At 47.3% G+C, this 24,463-nt stretch overlaps 2 protein-coding genes across 8 annotated transcripts in view; both read left to right on the forward strand.

The window, feature by feature from the left end:
• FAM120A (family with sequence similarity 120A) overlaps window positions 1–8,917 on the forward strand; it is a 56,205-nt gene extending 47,288 nt beyond the window's left edge. For all 6 annotated transcript variants that reach the window (XM_030043467.2, XM_030043466.2, XM_030043469.2 and 3 more), the window contains 3 exons: window positions 239–380; window positions 4,142–4,238; window positions 7,016–8,917. In XM_030043467.2, coding sequence (XP_029899327.1) covers window positions 239–380; window positions 4,142–4,238; window positions 7,016–7,327 — 551 coding nt within the window. In that variant the 3' untranslated portion in view covers window positions 7,328–8,917. The remainder of the gene's footprint in view (window positions 1–238; window positions 381–4,141; window positions 4,239–7,015) is intronic.
• Window positions 8,918–22,409: 13,492 nt separating this feature from the next.
• PHF2 (PHD finger protein 2) overlaps window positions 22,410–24,463 on the forward strand; it is an 86,405-nt gene continuing 84,351 nt past the window's right edge. Inside the window, exon 1 of one of the 2 annotated variants that reach the window (XM_030043475.2) lies at window positions 22,410–22,675. In XM_030043475.2, the coding sequence (XP_029899335.1) occupies window positions 22,578–22,675 (98 nt within the window). In that variant the 5' untranslated portion in view covers window positions 22,410–22,577. The remainder of the gene's footprint in view (window positions 22,676–24,463) is intronic. The other variant, XM_030043474.1, reaches the window with a different exon arrangement.

Below are 24,463 nucleotides of genomic sequence, written 5' to 3' on the forward strand. Positions count from 1 at the left end.
GTACTTGTGTAAGATCATTTTTCTTTCCAGAATTCATCTCTATTTTTAAAAAAGGGGGGAAAGAAAGACTCTTGGATTTATAATACTTCTGAAAGACCGCAAAATGAGAAATAATCTCCCAGTATCAAAAGAGGAAACTGTATATGTGATAAAATCTGGGCAAACCAGTTTTCCATTCATTCGTAACTTTAATGTTATGATTGTGAAGATCAAGGTTTGGTTTTGCTTTTATGTGCAGGAGTCCAACCTATTCCTTCTCAGGGAGGGAAACTTGAAATTGCCGGCACTGTAGTCGGCCATTGGGCTGGAAGCAGACGTGGACGAGGGGGTCGAGGGCCATTTCCTCTGCAGGTTGTTTCTGTGGGAGGACCAGCAAGAGGGTAAGTGCAATCTTGTGGAACGTACTTTTCATATGTATTTTAATGATTGGGGGAAAAAAAGCAAAACAGGGAAAAGTTAGAAATTGCATACAACAGATTTTAGGACACATTAGGTAAATTATACCCACTGAGTATTCAAGAAAAGCATTTGCATTCATTTTAAGATGTTTTTAATCAGTTGTTCAGATGAGTATAAGCATTTTTATGTGTAACTAAAATTCATACTCTCAATCTGATAGAGATACACACACACACACTGGATTGTTTTGCATGAAGAAATTACTTGGGGGCTTTCTCTTACATGAAATCAATAAATACATTATACCCGATCAAAACTATCACAGCACTCAATTACTTTCTTTGTCATAATAGAACATTTATTAAGAAGTATGGTAAAATTTTTAACAACTCCATTATGTAATTCTTCTGTGAAGCAGAAAACACCTGAAGGATGTTTCTAGGTTTAATACCTCTCTGCTACAGTCATGGTGGGAGATGTGCTTAAAAGAATATTAATTTCTTCAGCTCTTTCACTTCATTTCACTATAGCTGAAATTACAGGTGCACAACATTTCTGAAAAAGAGATACTTTGTTACAAAAATACCTAGTCCTTTTAAGATTGTATTTTTTCCATAGGCTTAATTGTTCTGTCCCTTACAGAACTGTCTTATCTTTAATTAAGATTGTATCTATTATAGGAGACAATCCCAAGGTAATGTGATATATATATTATGTCTGTCTTTAACTATGTTAAAGGTATGGAGTAAAGTAGGTGTATTTATGCCATCCTGAGCTAGGAAGCAGCCGTCTGAAAGCATAAGTCTGAACTGCATGAATTCCTCTGTATCCATTAATTTAATCAAATGTGCACTATAAACCATAGTGCTAAAGTCAGCAAGAGCTGTTGGAATGCCTGTCTTATTGAACTGAGTGAGGAAACAGTTGGATCTGAAGCCCTGGGAGAATGGGAGCAGGGGGAGAAGCAAAGAGGCTGCCGGTGTGGGGACAGGGAGAGGTAAGAACAGCAGAAACAAAGATTAAAAAGTTCAGCAGAAGAAAACAGCATTGGTGGAAGAGCAGAGCTGACACTTTGAGGGGACCAGATTTAGGTAGGCACATTTTATTCTCTAGAATGAGATTCAGTTGCCAACACATAAGCATCTAGTGTTGTTTTAGATGCTTCAGACAACTGTCAGCTAATTGTGCAGGCTAGCACAATTGTGGGACACCTGTGCTCTTCCAGAATAGCAGCTGGAGACCAGGGGAGTTAGCTAAGGTGTGTGATGAGGCACTAGGCTCCTTTGGGTATTTTAATCTTAACTCCTCAGTTTCAGTGGATGAAATAACATTTTTCACCATTTAATTGAGGTTAGTGTGTGATCTTAAGTTCTGTTTTTCATGAGGATCCATGAACAGAAGAATCTGGCTTACTACAGAGCTTGTTACTTTTCTTCAGTTAAATGCACTGACTGCAGTACTGTTTGCGGAAAGTGTCCGGGTAATTTATATTGTCATACACAAAGACTGCTGTCTGACTGAGGCACCCTGAGTGATGATCTGGAGACACCTTCAGGCTCAGATCTGGCTTACATTTACACATACCATTGAGTGCCTTCACAGGATAGGAGTTCCTCCATTTTCTGAAGAAGCAAATACATGAATTTATGCAAAACATCAGTAGCCAGGAACTAACACTGGCAAGTCCTAAATTGAGAGCCCTCCTTAACTGGGAAGCAGTCAAATCACTGAAAGGGTGTTATTGCTTCTGTAAGTACCTTTACAACAGAGAAATGCTAATCTCCAATAATAGTTTTTGCGTTAGGGGATAAAATATCTGTACATTTTCTTTGTCGGAGGTACTATCTTTGGGCAGTTAGGTTTGGGTGCAAGTTGTCATCTCAAAACAACAGGAAAACTGTCAATGCCAGATCTTCCTTTCTCCATCAGATCACAAATTATGTTAAATTCTTTACCTGTAGAGTTACTAGAATTGGTAAAAGAGGGCAAAACTACTGCAGGCAGCTTATCTGTTTGTTGTGTCAGTTGATACTAAAAATAAAACCTAGCAGGAAAACACAGTAATACTAGCGTTCTGTCTAAAGACAGGCATTTTAAAGATTGGGGTCCTTGTTGGCAAATGCTGTTTCTTACTAAAGAAGACTCCTAGGAAACTGCACAGTACATTGTCTGCAATTTATCACCTAGTCCTGCACACTTCTATTTCATTTTTTTTATCTGTTACAGCAGAGGGGATCATGTCAGGCTTGTTTACACCATTGTCTCGTGTCTTTGTGCAACGCCGAACTTGGATGTTGTTCTTATTGTGTAAAATTATACCACCTGCTTTTTATTGGCTTCGATCCCTCAATATATTTAGTGTGATTTTTCTGAGTAGGAAAAATCTTAGTTGGGTACACTTTGACCTTGTAAAAAAATAGCAAATGGGATAGGTAAGCCCTGTTGAAATCTTTGGAAAGAATGCAGTGATAGTTACTCAAATATAAAACACAGCTCTTTGCTGTTGCTTTTAAATCCCAGTATTTAATTTCTTATTGCTCAATGTGGGAATTTGCAGTGTGTGTGAAAGGACTTGCATGGCACAGATCAGTGTTTCTCCACTGAGTCAGTTCAGCATAATTCAGTTTTTGCAGCACAGCAGCAGAGGAAGCAGGAGCACTACAGAAAAGCTTACCTCCTCTTCAGGTGTTTTTTTTTACAGCTCACAGAGACCTTGGTGGCATGTGGGAATTGTCAGGTATATGGAACATGAGATTCAGTTGAATGGCAGCTGTCATTTGTTGCCAGAATGGCAAACTAGGCAATTGCAGCCCATGCAGCTTAGAAACTGGGCTGGATGCAGGCCTCGACCTAAGCAGCACTTGGCTGCTCTGTGCCAGCTGTAGAGGGGTCAGTCTTCATGCTGGGACCTCCTGGTATTGGGGCAGTGGATTTGGAGGAAAAGTAGAGCAGTCACGTATTTCTAGTAGAGAAAACAAAAAGAATTTTTAGGTGAGAAGTAGTCCTTGACATAATGATTAGGAATTTGAGTTTCTGCAGTTGGTGGCATTAAAACAGTTTTAGCTGAGTGAAAGTTTGTTTTGATCTGATCTAATCTTTATTGAATCAAATCAAAAAGCCACTGCCTGATGTGTCCTCGTTGGAAGCCTCCATTTTAAAGCATCCAAATTTGATAAATTGCTACACGTCAGATATGACTGAAGCCTCCTTTTTTCCCCCAGGTTCTTAGATAATTTTGTATTCTCCCATCAAAACTGAAGCAATTTTCTATTTTTGCCTTCCTTTCCTTTATCTGATTTTGTCTGTCTAACATGTTTATACGTGGGAAGTGTTATTAAATGGGAGAAATGGCCTTATAAATGGTTCAAATTGCTTGCATAATTTTTTAAGGTGAAAGTATTTTGAGCTCTGTTTTTAAAGCACTGTAAGGATAATTTGACACTTTGAAAATGTTTCTGCAAAGCTTGAAAGTACTCATTTATTGTTTCTCTAGAAGTGAAATACAGATATAGTCATTTTATTGCTACGAAAACAAAAGGTTTGTTAGGTTTCATACACTTGCAAGCAGTAGAACCTTGTAATTCTGAATTAGTCAGTCATATTGCTTCTTTAAAGAAACGTAAATTTTAGTCACTAGACAGTAAAGGTAGGAAAAAAAATCTTCCAGCAATATAAAATTTAAAGCAGTTTTAAACAAAGCTGATATGTATTTTTCTTTCTTCCTTTTCCTCAAAACTTACAGGCGTCCTAGAGGAGTTATTTCCACTCCAGTGATAAGAACTTTTGGAAGAGGCGGAAGGTACTATGGGAGAGGTTATAAAAGCCAGGGAGCAATTCAGGTAATAAAGCCATGTGCCTGACTTCAAAACACTCTAGTTTACAGACTAGTAGGGTATGGACTTCCAGACCAGCTAACACTGACAAGCACAACTTTAAAAGATAAGTGCTTCTTACAATGATCTTTCCTATGTGTTGAAGCTGTAAGCTGCACAACCACTGGTGGATGACAGGCTAGTGTTGCATCGCAATTGTAAGCAAACTTTGGTTATAAAGAGAGACGTGGAAAAATGTATTTTGATGTGAAGGCTGTGCCTACACAGCTCTAACCAGCCGTGGGAGCAGAAGAAAAATTAGGAAAATGGGAGAAATACAAAGCTGAAACAAATTAGCTGTTCTGTTCCTGCCCCCGCTCTTTCCCAGTTTCTTTTCTGGGACCACGGTCCGACCTCATGAAGAAAAATTAGTAGCAGTATAAGGATCTTTGCTGCTGCATGGCTCCAAATGTAAGAACTTACTCTAAACTTTTAGGAAGTAACAGATCAGTCTTCACCCCCACGAGCACAGAGTTTCATTTTCGGTGACAACGTATGAAGCGTCTGTGGATCATGGCTTTTGTCTTTTCCATGGATCTTTTAAATATAGCTGAAGCAAACTGCTGTTTCATATTAAATGCCAATTGCTTTGGAGTTATGTTTTCCTCCCTTTTCCATTGTTCTTGCTGCTATGCAGTTTTGAATGTTGATGCAAGTCCCAGTGGTAATGGATGAGTGGGTAGTAAATAGGTGGAAAGCTTTCACAATAAATACATCATATGGATGTGCAATTTGTCATGGAGACATTAGTATGTAAGAGTAGGGGGGTGTTTGCAGGTATCAGACAGTAAGAGAAGGAATGTTCTCCAGTGGATAATGAAGCAACTATTAACTTCCAGTAAAGCTTGCTTTTTTCTAGGTGTAAAAATTCAAATACTTTTCTTTCTCGTTAAATTTCTGTGTCCGCAGATGATATATGTCTACAAATGTACCTATGTATTTGAAGCTTTACATCTTTTACTTTAAATAGAAGAGAAACCACTATGTTAATTCTATAGTATCTAATTTCCAAGTACCTTAACCTATGAAATAAAGGAAGCCCTGAAAAGGAGCTCCCAAATATTCCGGGTTTACTACAGGTTTACATCTGTAAATGTAGTGCAGATAGCACCTGTAGGTGGATGGTAGATAGTCTTGACAAGACAGTCAGCAAGTTTGGGTATTCACATTTTTATTAATTATATGTAATTTGGGTGGTAAATACTTGCGATCACAAGGATCTGGGTCTAAAATTGTGCCTGTGATAGGGAGAAGAAAGATAAATGGCATTTTCTATTGACTGGTCCTGAGTTCATTGGATTTTACGGTCATGAAGTCACTATACCCTAGTATATGTTCCTTTTACAGGAAAAGAGAAAAGGTGAATTAAAATGCATGTGACAGGGAGAACTTGGAAAACTTAATGCATAACAAGCAGATTTTGATACCCAGTTAAGACTAACTGGCAACAGTGTACTTCCCTGTCTTACAAACCTGGGCAGTTAAGGAAAGAGTGCCCATTCAGGGCCAGATTCAGACATGGGTATTTACACCAAGTAAGATCTTCCCTGGAGTGGCTTTATTGATACTCATTATGAGGCGATATGAAGAAAGGTCGGAGAATCTGACTGAAATAAGCAATTTGTATTTATTAAACATAAAAGACATGCCTATTTTTTCACAAGATGAGACCTTTCACTCTTGATCTGGAAAGAAACAAAAGCATGTGTTTAATCTAAAACTTAACACTTAGTAAAGCCTGTAAAGAAGTACATTTACACACATGTGCTAAATATTCGTTGTCCTCATATGCCAGTCATATACCTATGCAATGTTACTGCAGATTTTTTTGTGGTTTTCTGAATAAGGTTTGTGATACTGATGCTAGAGAACAAGAGTTCTTACTCAACTGCAAAATCTTTCAGCAATTCAGAGAAGTACTAACCACACTGTTTCTAGTATATAAAAATTCAGATTATTACACTATGAAACTGTTTGCTATTGTTTGAGGTGTATAAGATGTCCATATCTTAAGTCATTTCTCAGTACTTGACTTTGTTAACAGCATGATAGATAATAAGTACATTGCTTCTTAGCAACCCAACCTACTTACTTTGTTTTGTTGTTTAAAGCCTATTATGTTTCTGGAACACTAAGATTCATTGTTGCAGATACTTAAAAACTGAATATTCATTCTAATGCTGCATAAATCTGGTTTTTATTGCTATACTCAATCTTGTAAGATTCTACTATATGCTTTTCATATGAAGTCACTTGCCTAATCTCAGAAGCATATAGACTAGTATAGATAATACTGCATGGTACTTTTGCACTTCTTTAAAAATTGTCTGAAAAAAGTTTTGGTTTGTATTTGAATAACATGTAATCATATCATTAAATTATAATGTATATGAACCAAGAAGCAGAGTTAAGCTGTATATTGATTCTCAGTTTTGGTGTTTCCAGATGTTTATGTAGCTCTTACATTGTGAAATAACTGAAGCATCAAAGTTAGAAAGGGCATTTTACCACAAGAACATCAGAAGGCATGGCTAGAAGGCACTCAGAAATACTGAAAATTCTCTCTCATCTGTGCTGTGCTGTTTATTTTGTATGCCACTTCTTACTTCAGCAGTACATAATACTCGGTATTCGCTTGTGATACTTCTGCACACTGCATGCTGCCTATTAATAGTGTTATTGTAACAGATTGTAAATATATAGCAGTGGTTCTTCAGTAATTTTCTTCTTTTTTTAAAAAATAGGGCAAACCTCCTTATGCTGCTTCAGCAGAAGAAGTAGCCAAAGAACTTAAGTCAAAATCAGAGGAATCTAAATCCTCAATTGTGTCTTCAGATGGATCCCTGGCTGAAAATGGAGTTGTGAATGAGGAAAAACCAGCTTCCCAGATGAATGGGAATACAGGAGACATCAGGGCTTCCAATCAGTCTGAAAGTGCCTTGAGTAATGACTCTAAAATGTGCAATACAAATCCTCACTTAAATGCACTAAATGCAGACAGTGTTTGCCATAAAGATGATACTCTTGAGGCCACTGTCTTAAAAAAAGAAGAGTAAACTTATTTTTTATAGAGGGTGAAGGATGTTGGGAAGGGTCAGGATTAGGAATATCTGGAAAGAAAGAGAGCCTACAGTTACGTACATTTTTTCCTTTCCGTAAGAGAAAAATGAGGACTTTGGAAATTCGGATCCCTCTTTGATGTCAGAGATTTAAACAACACATTTTTAGTTTTAACCAGTTGTAGTCAAAATGCTACAATAAAACAAAAAAGAAAGAGAATGAAGAGCATTTGACTCCCGCACTTAAAATGAAGTATACATAAAGTTTAAACTGGTTATGACAAAAGCTTGTAGTTTTGTTTTTTGAAATATAAAGAAAACAAATTTTGGCAGTCTTTAAGTATATATAGCTTAAAATATAATTTTTAGTACTTGGCACCATATGTATGCCATTATATTTGATTTTGCATTACTGTGTCACAATAAAGCTTTCTTTAAGGCTTTGATTTCATGATTATGGGGGGAAAAAGGCACAACCACAGTTTTTTCTTTCTTAAATTTCATCACCGTTGATGTGGTTCTTTTGTGTTAAAATGTGCAAACTATCGAAACTAAAAATTATAGAGTAATATTGCAGTTCTGCTGATTTTTAAATATACATCATACATACTTTACAAGCAAGTTAAATGGAGATAAACTTGAAATCATAGAAGATGCAAATGACCTTTCAAAATAAACACAATGTGTTCTGAAACTTTTTGTGACTAATACCATGCATCCGTGATCAATGAACTATGTGGTTTTGAATCAGACGTAGACCATTAGTACTACTATTTGAGCTAAACTTCTGCATGGTTCATAATTTTTAAAGTGTGTAGTTAATATTATGCATGTTATTGTCCTCTTTCTTCCATTCTTACAAGTACTGTGCCCATTTGCAAAACAAAAAGCTAATAATCAGTAATAGTCCTATAAAAGATGTTAACTATGTTTAGTCATTGACTGATCTTGCTCTAACCTTAAAATTTTGTGATTATTGACCTCTGTTGCATTTATTCTAAAACTTAAAAAAAAAAAATTATCTAGCCGTTTTGAATATCAACGTTACCCTGGTGTACTCATTGCTGTATGCATTATTGTTCTCTGTTGCTGTTTTATGCCTTCATATTAGCAAATATGAAATTCTGTGAAAAACAAAAAAAAAAGCTTTGATCTTCAAAAAAAAAAAAAAGTACCCCCCTTCTGTAGCAGGAAACAAATGGCTTGTTCTTGAGAACTTTCCCATCAAGAATTTAGTATAAGCAAATATACCTGTATCATTTTGATGTTTTTGTTAGTGTTTCCAAACTTAATGTACTTCAAAATCAGAATCATTTCTTTATATTCGTTTTCATATAATTCTCCTGATGCTCTTCATCACACATTAGTGATCAGAAATGAGGTGTAATTCCCCATTCCCTGCCCGCAAGAGCTAAGTAGGTATCTTAATGTAAGTTGAAGGGAGTTCTGCCCCAACTCATGGATTGTGCAAGAATGAACTACTGTTGGGTTTGATTGGTTGTAGATGGATTGTGGTGTGGTGTATTTGAAGGCTATTGAATGCAACTTACAGTGCTTAATAAAAATCTTTATTCTTTTAGTATAAAATACTGTATGCCTTTTTTGTCAAATATTTTTTTAATTAACATGTTGTAAATAAAAGTTTTCCTATGCCCAAATAAAGTGATTGAGTTAGCAGACTACATGATGTCCTCCCAAAAGACGCAGAAGGAAAACACAGCCTTTACACACTGCTGCTGTTGGGTGATATCGCACTCAATTGGAGTAATGCTTTGTCCTTTTTATTTTATGCAGCTACTTCAGATGTCCACGTTTAAATGCGAGATGGTTAATAAGATGCAAATAGGACAGAAATAACAGGGGCAGTTGTTTAAAGAAGAAAAAGACCAACCCCGGGTGCTCGCAGGGCTTGAAATGCAAGGTGATTGACAATGCCTGTATCTCAGCTCCTCGTAGCTGAGAATAAATTATTCCATTATGCGGGAGTTCTCTACATCATGGATCATACTGACATACATGAGGAGTTATAAATTTATACCTTGGTTGATATCAGGAGAGCTTTTTTGTCTGGGCACGCCCTTATTGTCTGCTGTCTCTATCTGAATGTTCATCTGTTTACTGCCTGACACACATTGTTAAAAACAGGCTTGCCCTGAGCGTTTCTAATCTTGGGTTGTGTCTACATGAGTGGTGGTAACAGCTCTGGGTGTAGATGCAGTTTATAGCTGCACAGCTGTGTTTTGTGCAAATGACGGCAGTCGGCCTTCCTCTCTCCTCCCGAAGTCAAACAAGCAGGAGAGGAGCGGTTGTGCTGGTGTCACGGCAGCTATCGGGGGATCCTGCAGTTGAACTCGGGCGGGATCGTGTCCCTTCCTACCCTGCACTGATGCAGTGCTACTCGCCCCACGTTAGAGCTTGTCTGTTATGGAAATACTGTCCAATCTCTTGCTCTGGTGAAGGTTCAAGGCACCAACTGCCGTCTTTCCCAGCATAACCTGGTCACTGGCATCGAATAAACAATATCAACAAAAATAAACGTGTATGGGGAGATTTCACCGGTGTGCCACCTACTGCGAGTGTAACAACTTCACTCCTTTCCTCAATGTAACTACGCAGGCAGAGTTTCTTCATGGGCAGCCATAGTGTGACAAGCTATCCACACAAGCGTGACTAAAATTAGGATGTGGAAGTACAGAAAATTAACTAGTCCACTGGCCCAAACGTAAGGTGCTGCATTTACTTTTTCCAGAAATTATGGTGAAAAACTTTGGCTTGCGTGACTTAAGCCTGCTTGACCTGGACCACTGATTTTCTTTGTGGCCCATTTAAACCCCTGCCATTGCCCCGGCGAGGCTGAAAGCTGCTCCTTGGGCAGAAACTACGCTCGGGCAGGAGGACGAGCCTTCAGCTGTTGGCAGATGCTAGTGGAAGTAGTGCCAGGGACATCTACAGGTACCAGAGCTCCCTGGTTCCCAGTCAGGGAACTTCAGTGTCAAGCCCAGAACCAATGCTGGGTTTATTTTTTGCCCCCTGCAATGGGTTTGTGCAGTTCAGCAACTGAGGATGCGGGAGGTGCAGCGGTGGGTGCTCGGGGGCTGGGCAGGGACTGGTGGGCTGGGGGGAACTGGGTGATACTCTGTGAATCTGCATCCCTCGGAGGCAAGTGTGGGGCTGCCTGCCTTCCTTCCTGTCCTGAGTAGCTTCCTCCAGGAAATAAGATGCATTTCAATTAATTTAGTCCTCTTCCAAAGACTTAAGCTGACTCTCTAATTGGTGATCCTGCGGAAGGACCAGGCATTGCCTGGGCTTGCTCCTGAACACCTTGCGCACGTGAGTTTATACATCAGGAAGTATGTTCTGTTATGCGGTCTGTTACATGGGCCTTTTTAATGTGCTAATTAAAATAATTAACATCTTTAATAATCTAATGCCTGCCTGTAGACAGGTTGCCTGCATCTCATGTAAGAATACTGCGGACTGCTGTTGGACAGCAGCTCAGCCCGGCGTGTGGAGGTGTTGATGCTGCTGACTGGTACTTTACTGGTGGTCCCCTCTAGCTGTGTTCATCTCCGCTGCCAGTCCATGCTGGGATCGGGAAGCACGGGGGCTGCGGCGTGTCTGCTGTAGGTGGGGAATGGGGTGTTCAGCTTTTCGTGGGTTGCCTGGAGGTTTCCTGTTAGTGAGCCAGAAAAAGCTTTCCGGCACCGAGCGTGGAGGGTAAAGCCAGCTCCTTGCCGTGCAGCAGGTCTTTGCATCTAAGGAAGTGTCTGGAAGAGATGCCCGAGGGTGGAGGGGCTTGTTATATATAAAGGCCAAAGGTCTCTATGAGAAGTGAGACTTTTTATTTATAAAGTGAAAACTGATACGAATAAAGATGATGGCTCTTGGACCTCTTGGCATGGAATAGAATAGAATGGAATGGAATAGAATAGAATAGACTATTTCAGTTGGAAGGGACCTACAATGATCATTTAGTCCAACTGCCTGACCACTTCAGGGCTGACCAAAAATTAAAACAAATTAAGGGCGTTGTCCAAATGCCTTTTAGACACTGACAGGCTTGGGGCATCGACCACCTTTCCAGGAAGCCTGTTCCAGGGTTTGACCACCCTCTCGGTAAAGAAATGCTTCCTGTGTGACCAGTATCTCATTATCCATCTCCAAGACGAGAGTTAAACTGGGAGAATCGGCCGTTTGGGAGGGGGTGTGTGGTCGCCATCCATCCCACGCCAATGGGCTTAGCTGTCAGCTGAGGGCAGAGCCCTGCTCACTGCTCACTTGCAAGCAACAAGCAACTAAAATATCTACGCTCCTCCCTGGGCTAGCCTCGCTAATTGTTTAGCTGTGTTGTTAAGGACCAATAATGATCTGTGTGCGCCACAGTCAATCACTTTTAGTGCATTTTTTACATCCCATCTTCAGTGAGTCCTTAAACGCAGGCAGGTGGGTAATTACTGACAGTGGAGACGATTCAGAGGCCAGGGCTTGTCCGTGCAGGGGGAGCCCAGGGCAGGCACCCCAGAGCGTTTTTCATTCTCGGCTCTCGCGCGTTAAGTGCGGCGTTGGTGTTAACGGACAGAGGAAAAGGAGATTTAAGCGATCTGCTAGATGGTGAGTGGCCAAAGAGCCCCCTCCCACCCACCGGGGATGGCGAGCAGCGCGGGTGAGGAAGCGCTGCGACCATTTTATTTCCTGTGCTCACGGTTGTGCTATTTAAGGCAGCGGTTGCGTCGCTGGATGGCTGCGTCATGGGCCGGGGGGGCGTAAGCCTGCCTGAGAGGGCAGCAGCCGCTGTGCTACGTTCCCGATCCTCGTCAAAAAGTCTTGAAGGGGTGAGTTTTTCAGAGTTGTGGAAAGCCCTGCGACCAGGAGGGTCCTTGCAGCAGCAGACAGCTCCAGGGGCCGTTCCTGCGCCCGTCAGTAAAAGGTTCTGATGACCCCTCCGTGAGCAGGGTCCCTCACACCGGCGTGCAGGATGAAGCCCCAGCGCCCGGTCGCAGCGATGACGGGGAATGGGATAGCGCAGCCATCGCTCCTGTGCTGTGAAGAGATGAAAAGCGAGATCGTGGGCACGTTTTTCAATGCACTCAGTGCTTAAGAGCGTAATTATCCAGACCTGAGGCAGATTACAGCTCCCTCAGTGAAAGTCTGTATAATCCTTTTTATTGTGCCAAAAGCCCATAAAAGAACCAAAGCCGAGTCCGGTCACGCTTAACCGCGGGGTAAGAGTGCGCCGGCGGGTGCGCGGTCCTGGGGTGAGGTGAGGTCTCCAGCGTCCGCTGCCCCTCTCCTGGGGAAGCCCAGTCCCCGCCGGGTACGGCTGTCCCCTGGGAGCTGGCAGGGTCACGCCGTGGGTTGGAGTAGGATGGTGCTCTATGTCCCACTGGTGTCCCCTGTCCCTGAGACATCCAACCCACCTGTGGGCGAATGCCTTAAGAGCAGCAGCTCTCCCGGGGGTGGCATGAAGGGCCAGGGCCGCGCCAGCCGCAGGGATGCATCCCCACAACCACCTGAACCCTCGGGGTGAGTTTTGCAGGATTTAGTAGCCCCCATCTCTAACTGTGACTACTACAAATTAATAAAAAGAAAGGTAGTTTTGCACTAATCATTACCTGAAAGACTGTTGTTTAAATCTGCTACATAACTTCAACGAACCCAGTGGCAGTATCCATGCAGAGCAAGTGTGTAATTCCTTCCTGCCTGTGGTTACAGCAGGTTTTGCTCTGCTCCCCTCTGGGGGGTTTCTTTGTGACCCGTTTTTCCTCCTTATCTGATGCGTTATGGGGGCAACACCCTCAATTTCTCTGGGCCAGTGTGGGTGCCTGCGGCTGCTCCTGCAATCGCACCCTCCAAACCTGGAGGGGCTGCGGGTCTCTCCCCCAGCGCTCGTCTGCTGCCTGATCCTCACTTGTGCCTCGTCCTAGACCTTGACCTGAACCACGAGCCCGTGCTCTGCGCAGCCTGCCATGTCCTGGTCCAGCGCCCCACGGCAGGAGGGGATGCGGCGGCAGGAGGGGATGCGGCGGCAGGAGGGGATGCGGCGGCAGCAGCACGCGGAGGATGCAGCGTGTGTCAGCGCGGCCCAGCTGAGGGCAAACCCATGGCCCCTGCATCAGCCCAGAGGCCCCATCCTGAGTTTTGCCCTGAGACACCTCTCCTTGGACCGGGCAGAGGAGAGCAAGCGGCTCCAGAGCCCTTCCCCAGGGGCTTTGCTTTCTGATGGCAAAGCAGCAGGTAAGAGCAAATACTGGTTTTTTTCATTTAATACCCAAGTAAAGGATGCTAATATGAAGGGGAATTCAGGGGTTTGGGCAGGAAGAGGTGTATTTCTGAGAGTACTGTGGGATTGTAATCTGTCCTTCGTTTGGCATTTAGGTCTGGGGGCTTGTCGGTATATTTTGTGAGATAAATGACTGAAGGCGTGCCCTCATTTCTGGTTGAAATTGCAACTGTTCGTACATGACTATGCAAACTAATACAGCAATTTAAAATTAAAACACAAGTGAAGGATGAAAACAAAACTATTAAATAAAAGTTGGGCAAGGTCCTACAGAAAGCAGGGACATCATGAAGTACTGACAACGTTCAGCTTAATTCATAGTGCTCCTATTACAGTATTTGTAATAAAACATAGCATTTAGTGACCTGCTATCAGACGTATTAAATATCTGCTGGGTGCAGCTGGTGAGCGCAAAGGATGAAGGATGTGGGCGAAGAGCTAAACCGGGGGGGTTTGGGGGTGGAGGGGAACGAGGACCTGTCCGACTGCCGCTGCGGGGACGGGACAGGAGCAGAGGGCCGGCTGGCGGGATGCCGAGCGGCTGCTGGAGGCTGGCGTTGGAGCCAGGCAGCTCCCGGGGGTGCCAGCCCAAAGGCACAGCACCCGGGGGTGCCAGCCCAAAGGCACAGCACCCGGGGGTTCCTGGAGCCTCCCAGAGGGGACGAGGGCGAGGACAAGGACAGAAGCCCTGGCCCATGGGTCAGGCTGGGCAAGCTCGCTTGCTGCTGCCGGCCTGGAGGTACGCAGATCATGCTTGGTTGTCGTCTGCCTTTTCAGATGAAGCATCGCGGTTGCGTCTCGGCGTGAAGTCTCAGAGGGTCTGTGGTCCGCAGTGGATTTTGCCAGTCGTTTCAGGCCGGGCAGCACCTTCCCGCAAAGCTCCAAGCAGCGTGTCCCCAGGTATCATTTCCAGTAAACCTCGTCAATGCAAACGTCCTTTTGCTTTGTGTCTGTCAGTCACGTCCGTCTAACATTTAATTCTGCTTTATTTATACTCTGTCTTCTAACAAGCTCTCAGCAAATCCAAAGAGAAAAGTTATAAACACTTTGAAACTCTCTTTTACTTGGTAAACTTTTGGCTTCTTTGGCTTTGTAAAAAATGAGCTTCCTGATCCCTAATAAAACACAGCGGGGAGAGGCGAAATAAATGTGAATTAGGCTGATGACAGCGATGAGCTCATGCACATCTTCCTCCTTTACGAAGTTTCAGACTAGAAAATGCTTACGGTTGCGCTCGGACTATGCTGTGTCAGAGATGGAGACAGAAGGAAGCTCCCAGCGTGGCAGCGTGCTCTGGGTGAAAAATAACAAAAATTGAGTCCAACTGCCAAGTTATGAAACCTTGTTTATAAATGGTTTAAATGTTTGTAAAAAACATTTTGCATGAGGCTCCACAGTGGCCGCATAACTTGAGTAACCGTGGCCAAAATCCTTTTTTAAATAGCATTTTTTGAAAGCTGTTGCCCGGGTTGGCAGACTGCATAGGCTGGGGAGAGCCATGGCGGCCGAGCCAGCAACAACGCTCCTGTGCCCAGAGCTGTGGAACGAGCCTGAGAGGAGCCTGGTATTTGCCCCCCCCCCAGAACACGCCTTTTTCCCACAAAATGCGGCAACCAGGTACTGATTTCCAGAGATTGCAGCTGAATCTCTTCTAATAGTTTTTCTACTTGCTGCATCTTGGCCCTCGTACCCAGTCGGTGACTCCTGGTCTTATGATGGCAGTGATGAGCAGTCTGGCTGGCCTCACTCCAAGAACCAACCGTAAGAGAAAGGATTACTAAACCACATTTTAATAAATATCAACATATTTTTCCCTTCTTTCTGCCTTTCAATTCTTTTTCTCTGCAGCACTGCCTGGGGACTTTGCTCTGGTTTTAACTTTGCATCGGTGCTGGTGTGTTCGGGCTGTTGCTCCTGGGGGGCTCAGGCGTGGGGGGGGGGCTCAGGCGTGGTTTGGGGGCTCAGACGTACCCCGCAGCAGATGAAGCGAGGCCTTTGCAGGGAAGGAGCGGAGGGGATCGCCGCTGCTCTCCCCCAGCAGATGAGTTTTGAGGGAGATCTCCTTGTTGGTGCTGCTGCCACCTCCGCATAGCTCCTGCTGCCTGGGGAAACGCCGCAGCCCCTTTCGCTGCCTGCGAGCCTGGTCTCGCTGGTGGCGGAGGGTGTTGTGGTTTGCCGGGGGGTTACTGTAGCTGCTAATCTGGATTTACCGCTGCTGTGTGCTGCCTAACTTGGATGTTGCTATAGAAAACAGAAGAGTTTAACCAGGACTTAAGAAAGAGGCAATAACTGGGGATGGCATGAGAGGGATGTGCTGGAATATCACGTCTTGGGGGGGTTATATTTTTAATGTAAATGGATGTGAATACCAGTGCTACATTTGCTCTCAAAGCCTGAAGAGGGCTGCCAAGCCTAACCTGATTGCGCTTGATGGGGAGGAGCTGGTGGCAATGGGCAGCAACGAAGTCAGGAGAGTGGAACATGTGTACCTCTTCCTTTTTTTTTTTTTTTTTCTTCCCCACAACTTCTATCAAAACAATTCCTAAGCACCAGAGATCTTCTAGTGTGTATGAAACTCAGACGCCGAGCAAACGATGAGGATCGTATGATACCTGTGCTGGGAAACAGCGTAACTCTTGGAGCACATATGCAAACTCAGGAGCACCTCGTTCGAAGTCAAGCTGATGCGATAACGTCCTTGCACCAAAAGGCTCCGAGCGCTGCAGCCGTGGGTGCCACACGGGTGCTGGTTTCTGCAATTACAAGTGATTCTCAGGGTGTGAGCGGTCCCCCCCTTGATGCCACCCCATGCAGGCGACTCGGGCTGATGCAGGTTAAGGAGAGCAAGGGCTGGACCCCACCAGCAAGCCCGAGAGTCTCTGCAGAGCTCCCTCCACGCCAGCCCGGCGCGGTGATGGCCACGCAGGGATGACCCCAAAAATAACAGCGGTCCCATCGAACCGCTCAGCGCTCCCTAACCACGGGCCGTGATGCAAACCAGGAGCGATCCCAGCCAAGCCATGGGCACCCCGGGGCGAGCAGCCCTGCAGAGCCCGAGGCCGCGGGTGGCCGTGGGCTCGCCAGGGGCTGAGCCAGACTGCCGGCCCCCCGGCGCGCCCCGTCCCCCCGCTCTGTGCCAGCCCATGTCTTCTGCTCCCTGCTGCTTGCTTCAGCGTCGTGCAAACCTCCTGCTATACTACTCCTGCCGTATTTTTGCTCTTCCTGCCCTTTTAACTCCTTGGGTGCAGCTGGGAGGCGTACGGAGGTTTGGCTTTTTTCCCCAGCACGGAGGGCATGGGGCACTCCTTGGGTCCATTTTTTTTTAATATTTTATTTAAGTTATTCCCCTGAAGGTTACATTCAATGAAGAACGGCACGCATAACACAAGCGGCGAGTGAAAAGACATAGCCAGCACGATACTTCCTGCCACGTGAGCTTTGAACTTCGGGACCACATTTAATGGAAATATTTCTGCTGCTGAAACAAGTATTTGCTCCTGTCGCTGAGCTTGGTAAAATGTGACAGTCGCGTCACTGCTTTACACCCTGCTGTAAACTACCGGCGAAAAACACTTCAAAAATATTTCTGTACCCAATGTTCATTAAATTGTGGGAGGCTTTGGTTGCCAGGTCTTGGCAATATCATGCCCAGCCGCAGTGCTCGGCCATAAAGCAGGCTGGCTTTGCTCAGCCAGGGCTTCCTGCGCAAAGCCCCTGCCGACGCCGCTGCCACCGACCCAAAAGGCTGCAGGGCATGGTCTGGGAGATGCTGCGAGGCCTCCTAAGACTTTAATACAGGACTGTTTAATTGCCCACACAGCTGCGGAACAAATAATTCATCACATGTTTTCAATATTAAATGCGACATTAATGTTTTCAACTCGAACCCGTTTGTGCTCTTCCTTTAATTGCTTGCTCAGGTGCAGTGAACTAGGAGTGAGGTGCATCTCTGGGCTCATCCATGCACCATGAGGAAGTGTTTTTTCCACTGCCATAACACGAAGAAGTGCAGACATGTTGTTCTTTGTCCTCTTTTCCCCCAAATAAATATAGAAATATAATGACAAAGATGTACCATAAAGAAACTATGAGTCCACGAGCAGAGAGGAGGACTTCTGGCCTGCTTGCTTACCTCGAACAGTTACCCTGCCTGATATCCACCAAGCAGAACTGGTGCCCAGGTGAAGTTACCGACGCTGCTTTCTACTGCGCTGCTGGCTGCTTCCCAAGGGCAGGCTCCCACCCTGTGCTCCTGCCTCTTCCCATGCCTCCTCGCCACGTGTTTTCCTGAGGCTACGGCACAGCAGTACGGAGGGGTTACTGTGAATTTTCTGAGTTACTACAATTGTTTTCCCTAAAAAATAACATAATATAATATAATATAATGTAATATAATATAATATCTGAAAATTTAAACTCTTACAAGAGAGACTGATGCATTTTTTTTGGCACCTGATAGGATGGCCAAAGTTCAGATTTTTGTCTGTGTACCCTTTACAGATTCTGGTGACCAACAATAAATACCAAATTTTAATGTCAGTATGACACTGACGCCCAATGAAGTAACTTCTCCACGTGGAGATGGTGCGTGACATTAGCTTGCATGCCAAAATATAAGGCAAGAAAGAAGTGTTTAAGTGAGAAAGTGCATATATGGCCTGATAAATGCAAACTGCATTAAGAGTTATGAATACAAAATAAATTCTTTAACTAGGTCTTTAAACTTATTTGCTACATGAAAGGCCCTTTTAAACCAGTCTCCTTTTATGACTTTAACCATTTTAAATTAAAAATGCTGTTTACGTCCTCGAAGGCCTTGCTTCAAACTGCACATCTTGTTATTCCTCCTGATTTGGGTATTTCGTTACAGCATTTGAACTACCACTTCTGTGTATTTACTGTAGAGTTCCCTGTAGGACAGCCATGGGCTGATGGGTGCTGCTTGCCCGTTTGTGCCAACCGAAATAGGACCAAAATAGGACAGTACGGTGTGGCGTGAGATCGAACCAGCTACTGCAATTGGGAAATCTGGTGTCAGAGGGGAAAACTGGAAAGGACGTACGCTGTCACCTGCTCACCCCTCTCTTGCTGCAGCAGCTCAGTGATCCCTGTTGTTTCAAGGTTGGTTTCATAGATAGCTTCTTTGCAACCATTTACTTAAAAGAGTAGATAGATATGGTCAAGCGGAAAAAAGATAACTTGGTTTACTTCTCTACAGTAGCATGGAAATAACTATGGGGACAACGTGTCTAAAGCTACAGGGCATCATAAAACGGAAGGACCTTGTATATACCACCACAGAGGACATCTATAGGAAGAACACTACAAAACAGTAAGAAAAACTGGGAAGGTCAAAAAATGATAGCAATCCTTCCCTCTGTGCTGATGACCAAGCCTGAGCCCTTTCTGAGCACCACACCAGACGTGGGACCGGAGGGCTCAGCATTGTGAGCCGTCACTGTTCAAACTGAAGGAGCAGATGGAGGCTCATCCAAAGTGCCTGCTTCAGAATGTCACCGTCAGTGAGACTTCTGCTCCCGGGTCATTTAAATACTCCTGAAAAATCCCATCCTCTCCCATGAGCTCCAAGATAGCAGCAGATCTCTCCGTGTGATGCAGCCCCTGGACTCCTAGCATCCGACTGCTTACGGCCCACAAGGTCTGTGACCACCACACAGATATTTTCTGGGTATCTGTTTGGCCCTACGCTGCTGATTTTTTTTTTCCTATCGGTTTAAAAGTACATATTAAAAACTTGCTTCAAAATTTCAAAAAAGTTAATTCAATGATCAAATTATGTTTTGCTGAGGCATCTCAGCATAGCTCCACCACTCACTCCTCCCTGCCCCAGAGCAGCCGAGCACCCTCCTTGCATGGCTTCTAGATCGAAATACTCATGGAGAAGTCAGGACAATGAGACAACCTCACCAATTAGTTTCTTTATCTGCTAATCCCTGGCAAAACAATTAGTAAGATGCCCGAGTTACCAGAACAGAGCCGTTGAGTCTCCCATAATTCGATTCTGTGCAGTATCAGCAATGTCGGCTTTAAGCATCTTCCAGCACAACTTAAGATAATCCAACTGACTTTCCAGAGAAAAGGAGTAAAAATACTGATACTGCGAGCACAGCTCTGCTGCTGGATATAACCATCACCCGAGGAGCAGCGCGGGACAGCTGAGGAGCCTTAAACTGCTCCAGCCCCTTTTGCAGAGGAGTGTCTGGCTGCACCCTTGTACATGCCAGCTGCCCTTTGTTGTGGTCACCAAAATCCCCGTGGCATTACGAGGGTTTAGCTCACCAGCGGCTGCAGTGGAGACATGCTGACACTAGAATTTCGGGCGGTGCTTTAGAAATGGGGCTGTTTTCATGGAAATGCTCGCGGGACTTAAGGAAAGGCAACGAGGATGTATTTTTTCACAGGTTGTGCGGGCTTGGTGTGAGCAAAGCCCATAAAACAACTGGGAAAGGGAGACGAGCACAGAACATGGTGTGATGAGCTGCTACGCTTGCAAGTGCTTCTGTGCTCCTTAAAAATTAAAATACTGGTTTTACAAAAGGAAGAAGGCACTCCAGCATGCATTTTGGGTGTGCGGAGGCACGAAGCCCAATTTCCCCATGACTGTCCAGTACCAAAGGGCATCAAAATCGCAGAATGCTCTGCTTAAACCCTGAGCTGAGAGGTGCTGGTAGATGCACTTGGCATTGCCGAGCAGCGAATGGACTCTGTAAAGGTGGGTGCATCTCTCGCGATGGTTCCCAAGCCTTTCCTCCTCACGCTGCCTTACTCCCTAGACTTGCTCTTCTACTTTCTGGTTGAAGCTTCGAGCGATTAAAATCATGATAGAACAATTTAAACTAAAAAGAGGTCTGATTTTTAGAGGGCAGATACTTATGCCGCTCAGTGCGACGAAGAAAATAGGCCCCTTTGTGCGTCTCGAGACATTCAAAACATGTCATTCAAAACAACTGAGTCACGATTTAAAATGCAGGCCTATACTCTCCCCCCCCACATTACCACACCTTGAGCTATGTCAGAAATTTAATTTCAATCTCACAAACACCCATGGTGGACCAGAGCGTGCCATTTCTGAGGCTAGTTCAAAGGCACCTCTGCACGAACACCGGCTGAAAGTCATTTCTGTGGCATGTAAATTCAGTGGGCAAGGCAAGTAATTTTGACAGTCCCTCTTCAGTTGTCCTAGGCAGGTTCTGCCTATACCGACAATGTATATCTCTGTAGAAAAACCTAGAACTGAAGTAATTTGGCCCCTTGAATTGCCCTTGTCCTCCACAGGTGATTTCTGAGGATTTTTGCAGACTGATGAAAAAAGGCAGAGAAATGTCCAGTTTTTCTTTTTGCTCTAAGATAAATAGAAGATTTTTTTTTTTTTTCCCCTCTCAAATGAGATGGCTTCAAGATGCTGAATCCATCATATCCGGAATTAAAATCCCACCTCAGTTGGGATACCCTTTGTGAGTACTTTATAGGAAGCTCTCGCGCTTCTCAGGGAAGCGTGCTGGCGGCTATCAAACACTCTCGGGACACAGATCCCCCCAAAATGCCCCACAGTATGATGGTTTTAGCCACCTTCAGAGTCTCGGCATTGAGGGGGAGTGAGGTTCTGCGTCCTCAATCTCGGTTCAAGCTTGAGGGTTCCTCTTTTGCCTTCGCCGCCGCCGCCGCTGACCCATCTCCGTCTGAGAGGAAGCCGGTGTCTGTGGGGATGTGCAGTCTTGGGCTACGCAGACGTTATGTGTCAAAACTGGCCCTCCCCAGCACGTACCCAGCACCCTCCCGCTTCGATTTGGTCCTTCATGGGCACGATGGATTTATTTTCATCTCTTTGGTGTAGCAGCCCTACTTGCAACGGTGAAAGGGCTGCCGCGAGCAGAGGTGGGTAACTTCAAAAGCGGCAATACAATTCTACCAGCTAAAAAGAAGGTCATTTTTTTTCTTTCTTAACGTAAATCAACCCCCGTGCATGCTTACGGGCCCTTACCTGCCATCACCACCCAGACACCAGACCATCAGGGCGTTATTTCTGCGGCACGATACTTACAGCTACTTTTAAGCGTGCCCGCTCCGCGATGGCTTGGTGTTCAAAGAGGGCTTTTGTGCTTCCCTCTTGCCGACACACATTTAGCATCACCCCGCGCTGTATCTGCGCGGAGGGGGGAGCGCAAGCACCGCGACCCCCGCGCACCGGCGTGGGGTCCCCCCCCGCCCCGCTGCCAGACCCCATTCCCCGAGGTTTGGGGGGGGGGGGGGGACGGGACAGAGCCGCGCCCGGGCCGCTTTCTTTAAAAAACTCCCTCCCGGCAGCCAGGGGGTACAACCCCCCCCCCAGCCCCCCAAAAGCCCCCCGCGCCCGCCGCCGCCAGCGCTCACCCTCCCCGCCGGCCGCTCCGCCGAGCCCCGCCGCCGCCCGCCCCGGCCCCGGCCCCGGCCCCAGCCCCGGCAGAGGAAATATTGCAATGTTGCAAGCTGACGTAAGGACATTACAAGGAAAGGGCTACATTTCGGAGTGTTTATGAAAAGCCTCGGTACTGTACTGTCACCAGGGGGCACGCAATAGAATGCATTTCGCCAAACATTTTGAATAATAATCATTTAACAACAACAACAACAAAAAAAAGCCCCAGTCCGGTCGGCGCTCGCAGAGCCGAAGGAACCATGCAGCCAAACTTTGGGAAGCCCTTTATTATTTTTCTGACATTGCTCGCCCGCCCTTGAGGAGCCGTAATTGCATTATCTGATTTTTTTCTTTTTTTTTTTTTTCCCCCCCCCCCCCCCCCCCCCCTTTTTTTCTTTTCTCCCTTCTCCCCCACCCCGTCTCCTCGACATTGCAAATTCGCTGGCGTTTCGGCAGGAGCAGCAGCCGAAGCGACCCCGCGGCAGGAGCCGCCGCCAGCCCCGCTCGCTCCGCTCCTCCGGGCGTCCAGCCTTGTTTTGAAGGGAGCTAACATGGCGACGGTGCCCGTCTATTGCATCTGTAGGCTGCCCTACGACGTAACCCGCTTCATGATCGAGTGCGATGCCTGCAAGGACTGGTTTCACGGCAGGTAACACAAAGAGATCGGGCCTTTCCCCCCCTTTCGCCGCGGTCCCGCCGCCTTTCGCCGCCTTTTCTCCGCCGGGCAGCGCGGGCAGAGGCGCTGCCGGAGCCGCCGCCGTGTGCAGTTTTCCAACAGGCCTTTTTGGAGAGGAGGAGGAGGAGGAGCCACTCTGCCCCCGTCTCTCGCTCGCTCTCTCCCCGTTGTATTTTTGTGCGTGTGTGTGTTTTGTTTTGTAAATTTTGCTGGGTTCCCCGCACAAAGCTTCCCCCCCCCCATCCCCGGGGCTCCGGTGTCACCGGGGTGTGTGCGTGGGGGGGGGGGGGGGGCCATTGTGCTTTCCTCGGGGAGGGGATCGTTCCCGCCGGCCGGCTGGGCGATGGCCGGGCGGCGCGGCGGCGGGCTCTTACGGCCGGGATGTCGTGCGTCCCGAGCCGCCCTCCCCTCGGCTCCACACCGCTTCCCTCACGGAGACGGGGCCCGGGGCGGCGGAGGGGGGGGGGTGCCCAGCCGCGGCACGCCCGGGGCGGGCAGGGGGAGCGGGGGGCCGCGGCGGCGGAAGACGGGGCTCCGCCGCCCTGTCAGCGGGCTCCGGCGCCTGGCGCGGCGGGCCGGGCCGGCCTCCCGGCCGGGGAGGATTCCGGGAACCCCCCCCCCCCGCTCCCTCCCCGGTCCTCCGCGGCTCCCCGGGGCGGCGGGAGCCGGGGGGGGGGGGGGGGGGGCAGCCGGGGTGTTTCCCGGCTGACAGGGCTACCGTCGCCGCGCAACAGCCCTGCGGTTTAACCCTTGGCGGGGCGGGCCGAGGGCCGAGGGGAGCGCGGCGGGGCCCGAGCTCCGCGCCCGGCCCTGGCGGAGGGGCGGCGGGCGAGGGGAAGCCCCTCCGCGGCGGGAGCCGGGCGGGGAGGGAGCCCGCCTTGCCCTGAGGCGGGGAGGGCCGGGCGGGGAAGACCCCGCTCTCCCAGAGCCCGCCCCTGAGCCCGGTGCGGGGGCACCCCCGCCCCGCGGCGGGGGGGGGGGGGGGGGGCTGCCCCGACGACCACCACCGCCCCGGGCCGGCCCTGCCGCCGCCGCCGAAGCGCCTGAGGCCGGGGCCTGCCGTAGCGGCGGCGGCCGCCGGGCGGGGGGAAGCGGCGGCGGGGGAGGGGGAGCCGGAGCCGGAGCCGGAGCCAGAGCGGGGCGGGCCGGGGCGGAGGACTCTTCGTTTCGGTTCGTTTCTCCCCGAGCCGTCCTCACGGAGTGGCGGTGCGGCAGACAATGGGCGGGTGGCCGCGCTGGAGTTAGGGCGCCCGGGCGCAACTTCAGGAGCGCGTATTGTTATTTTCTTCCTCTGTGAGGAACGGGGAAGTTGGTGACGGGAAAGCCGAGAACGTTCAAATTCACCGAAGCGCCCGGGAAGCGGCTTCGGCACCGTCCTGCGGGCAGGCGGCCGGGTCCCGGGCGGCCGCGGCGGGGGCGAAGGGGAAGGCGCCGCGTCCCGAGCGGTTCGGCGGGGGCTGCCCTCAAGCCGAGAATGGGGAGAGGATGGAGGAGCGGGGGTCTCTGGGGGGCTGTCAGCCCCAGGAGGTTCACGGAATAAGCGACCAGACGCGTGCCGCACCTGCGAGACCCTCGCCTGGCCGGGACTGTGGGACGGGCGGTACCGGAGGGTCCCCGTGGCGGAGGGGAACGGGGAAGAGGAGGGCAGCAGCCGCGGTGCGGGCAGGTTTTCCTTGCGGCGGGTGTTACGGAGGAGGAGGATGGAGCACTCCTGGCTTTGCAGCAATTCTCCATGAGCGGTAAAAGTGTAAAAAGTGAAAT

This window comes from Aquila chrysaetos, chromosome 20, assembly GCF_900496995.4.
Source record: "Aquila chrysaetos chrysaetos chromosome 20, bAquChr1.4, whole genome shotgun sequence".
NCBI classification, from domain to species: Eukaryota; Metazoa; Chordata; class Aves; order Accipitriformes; family Accipitridae; genus Aquila; species Aquila chrysaetos.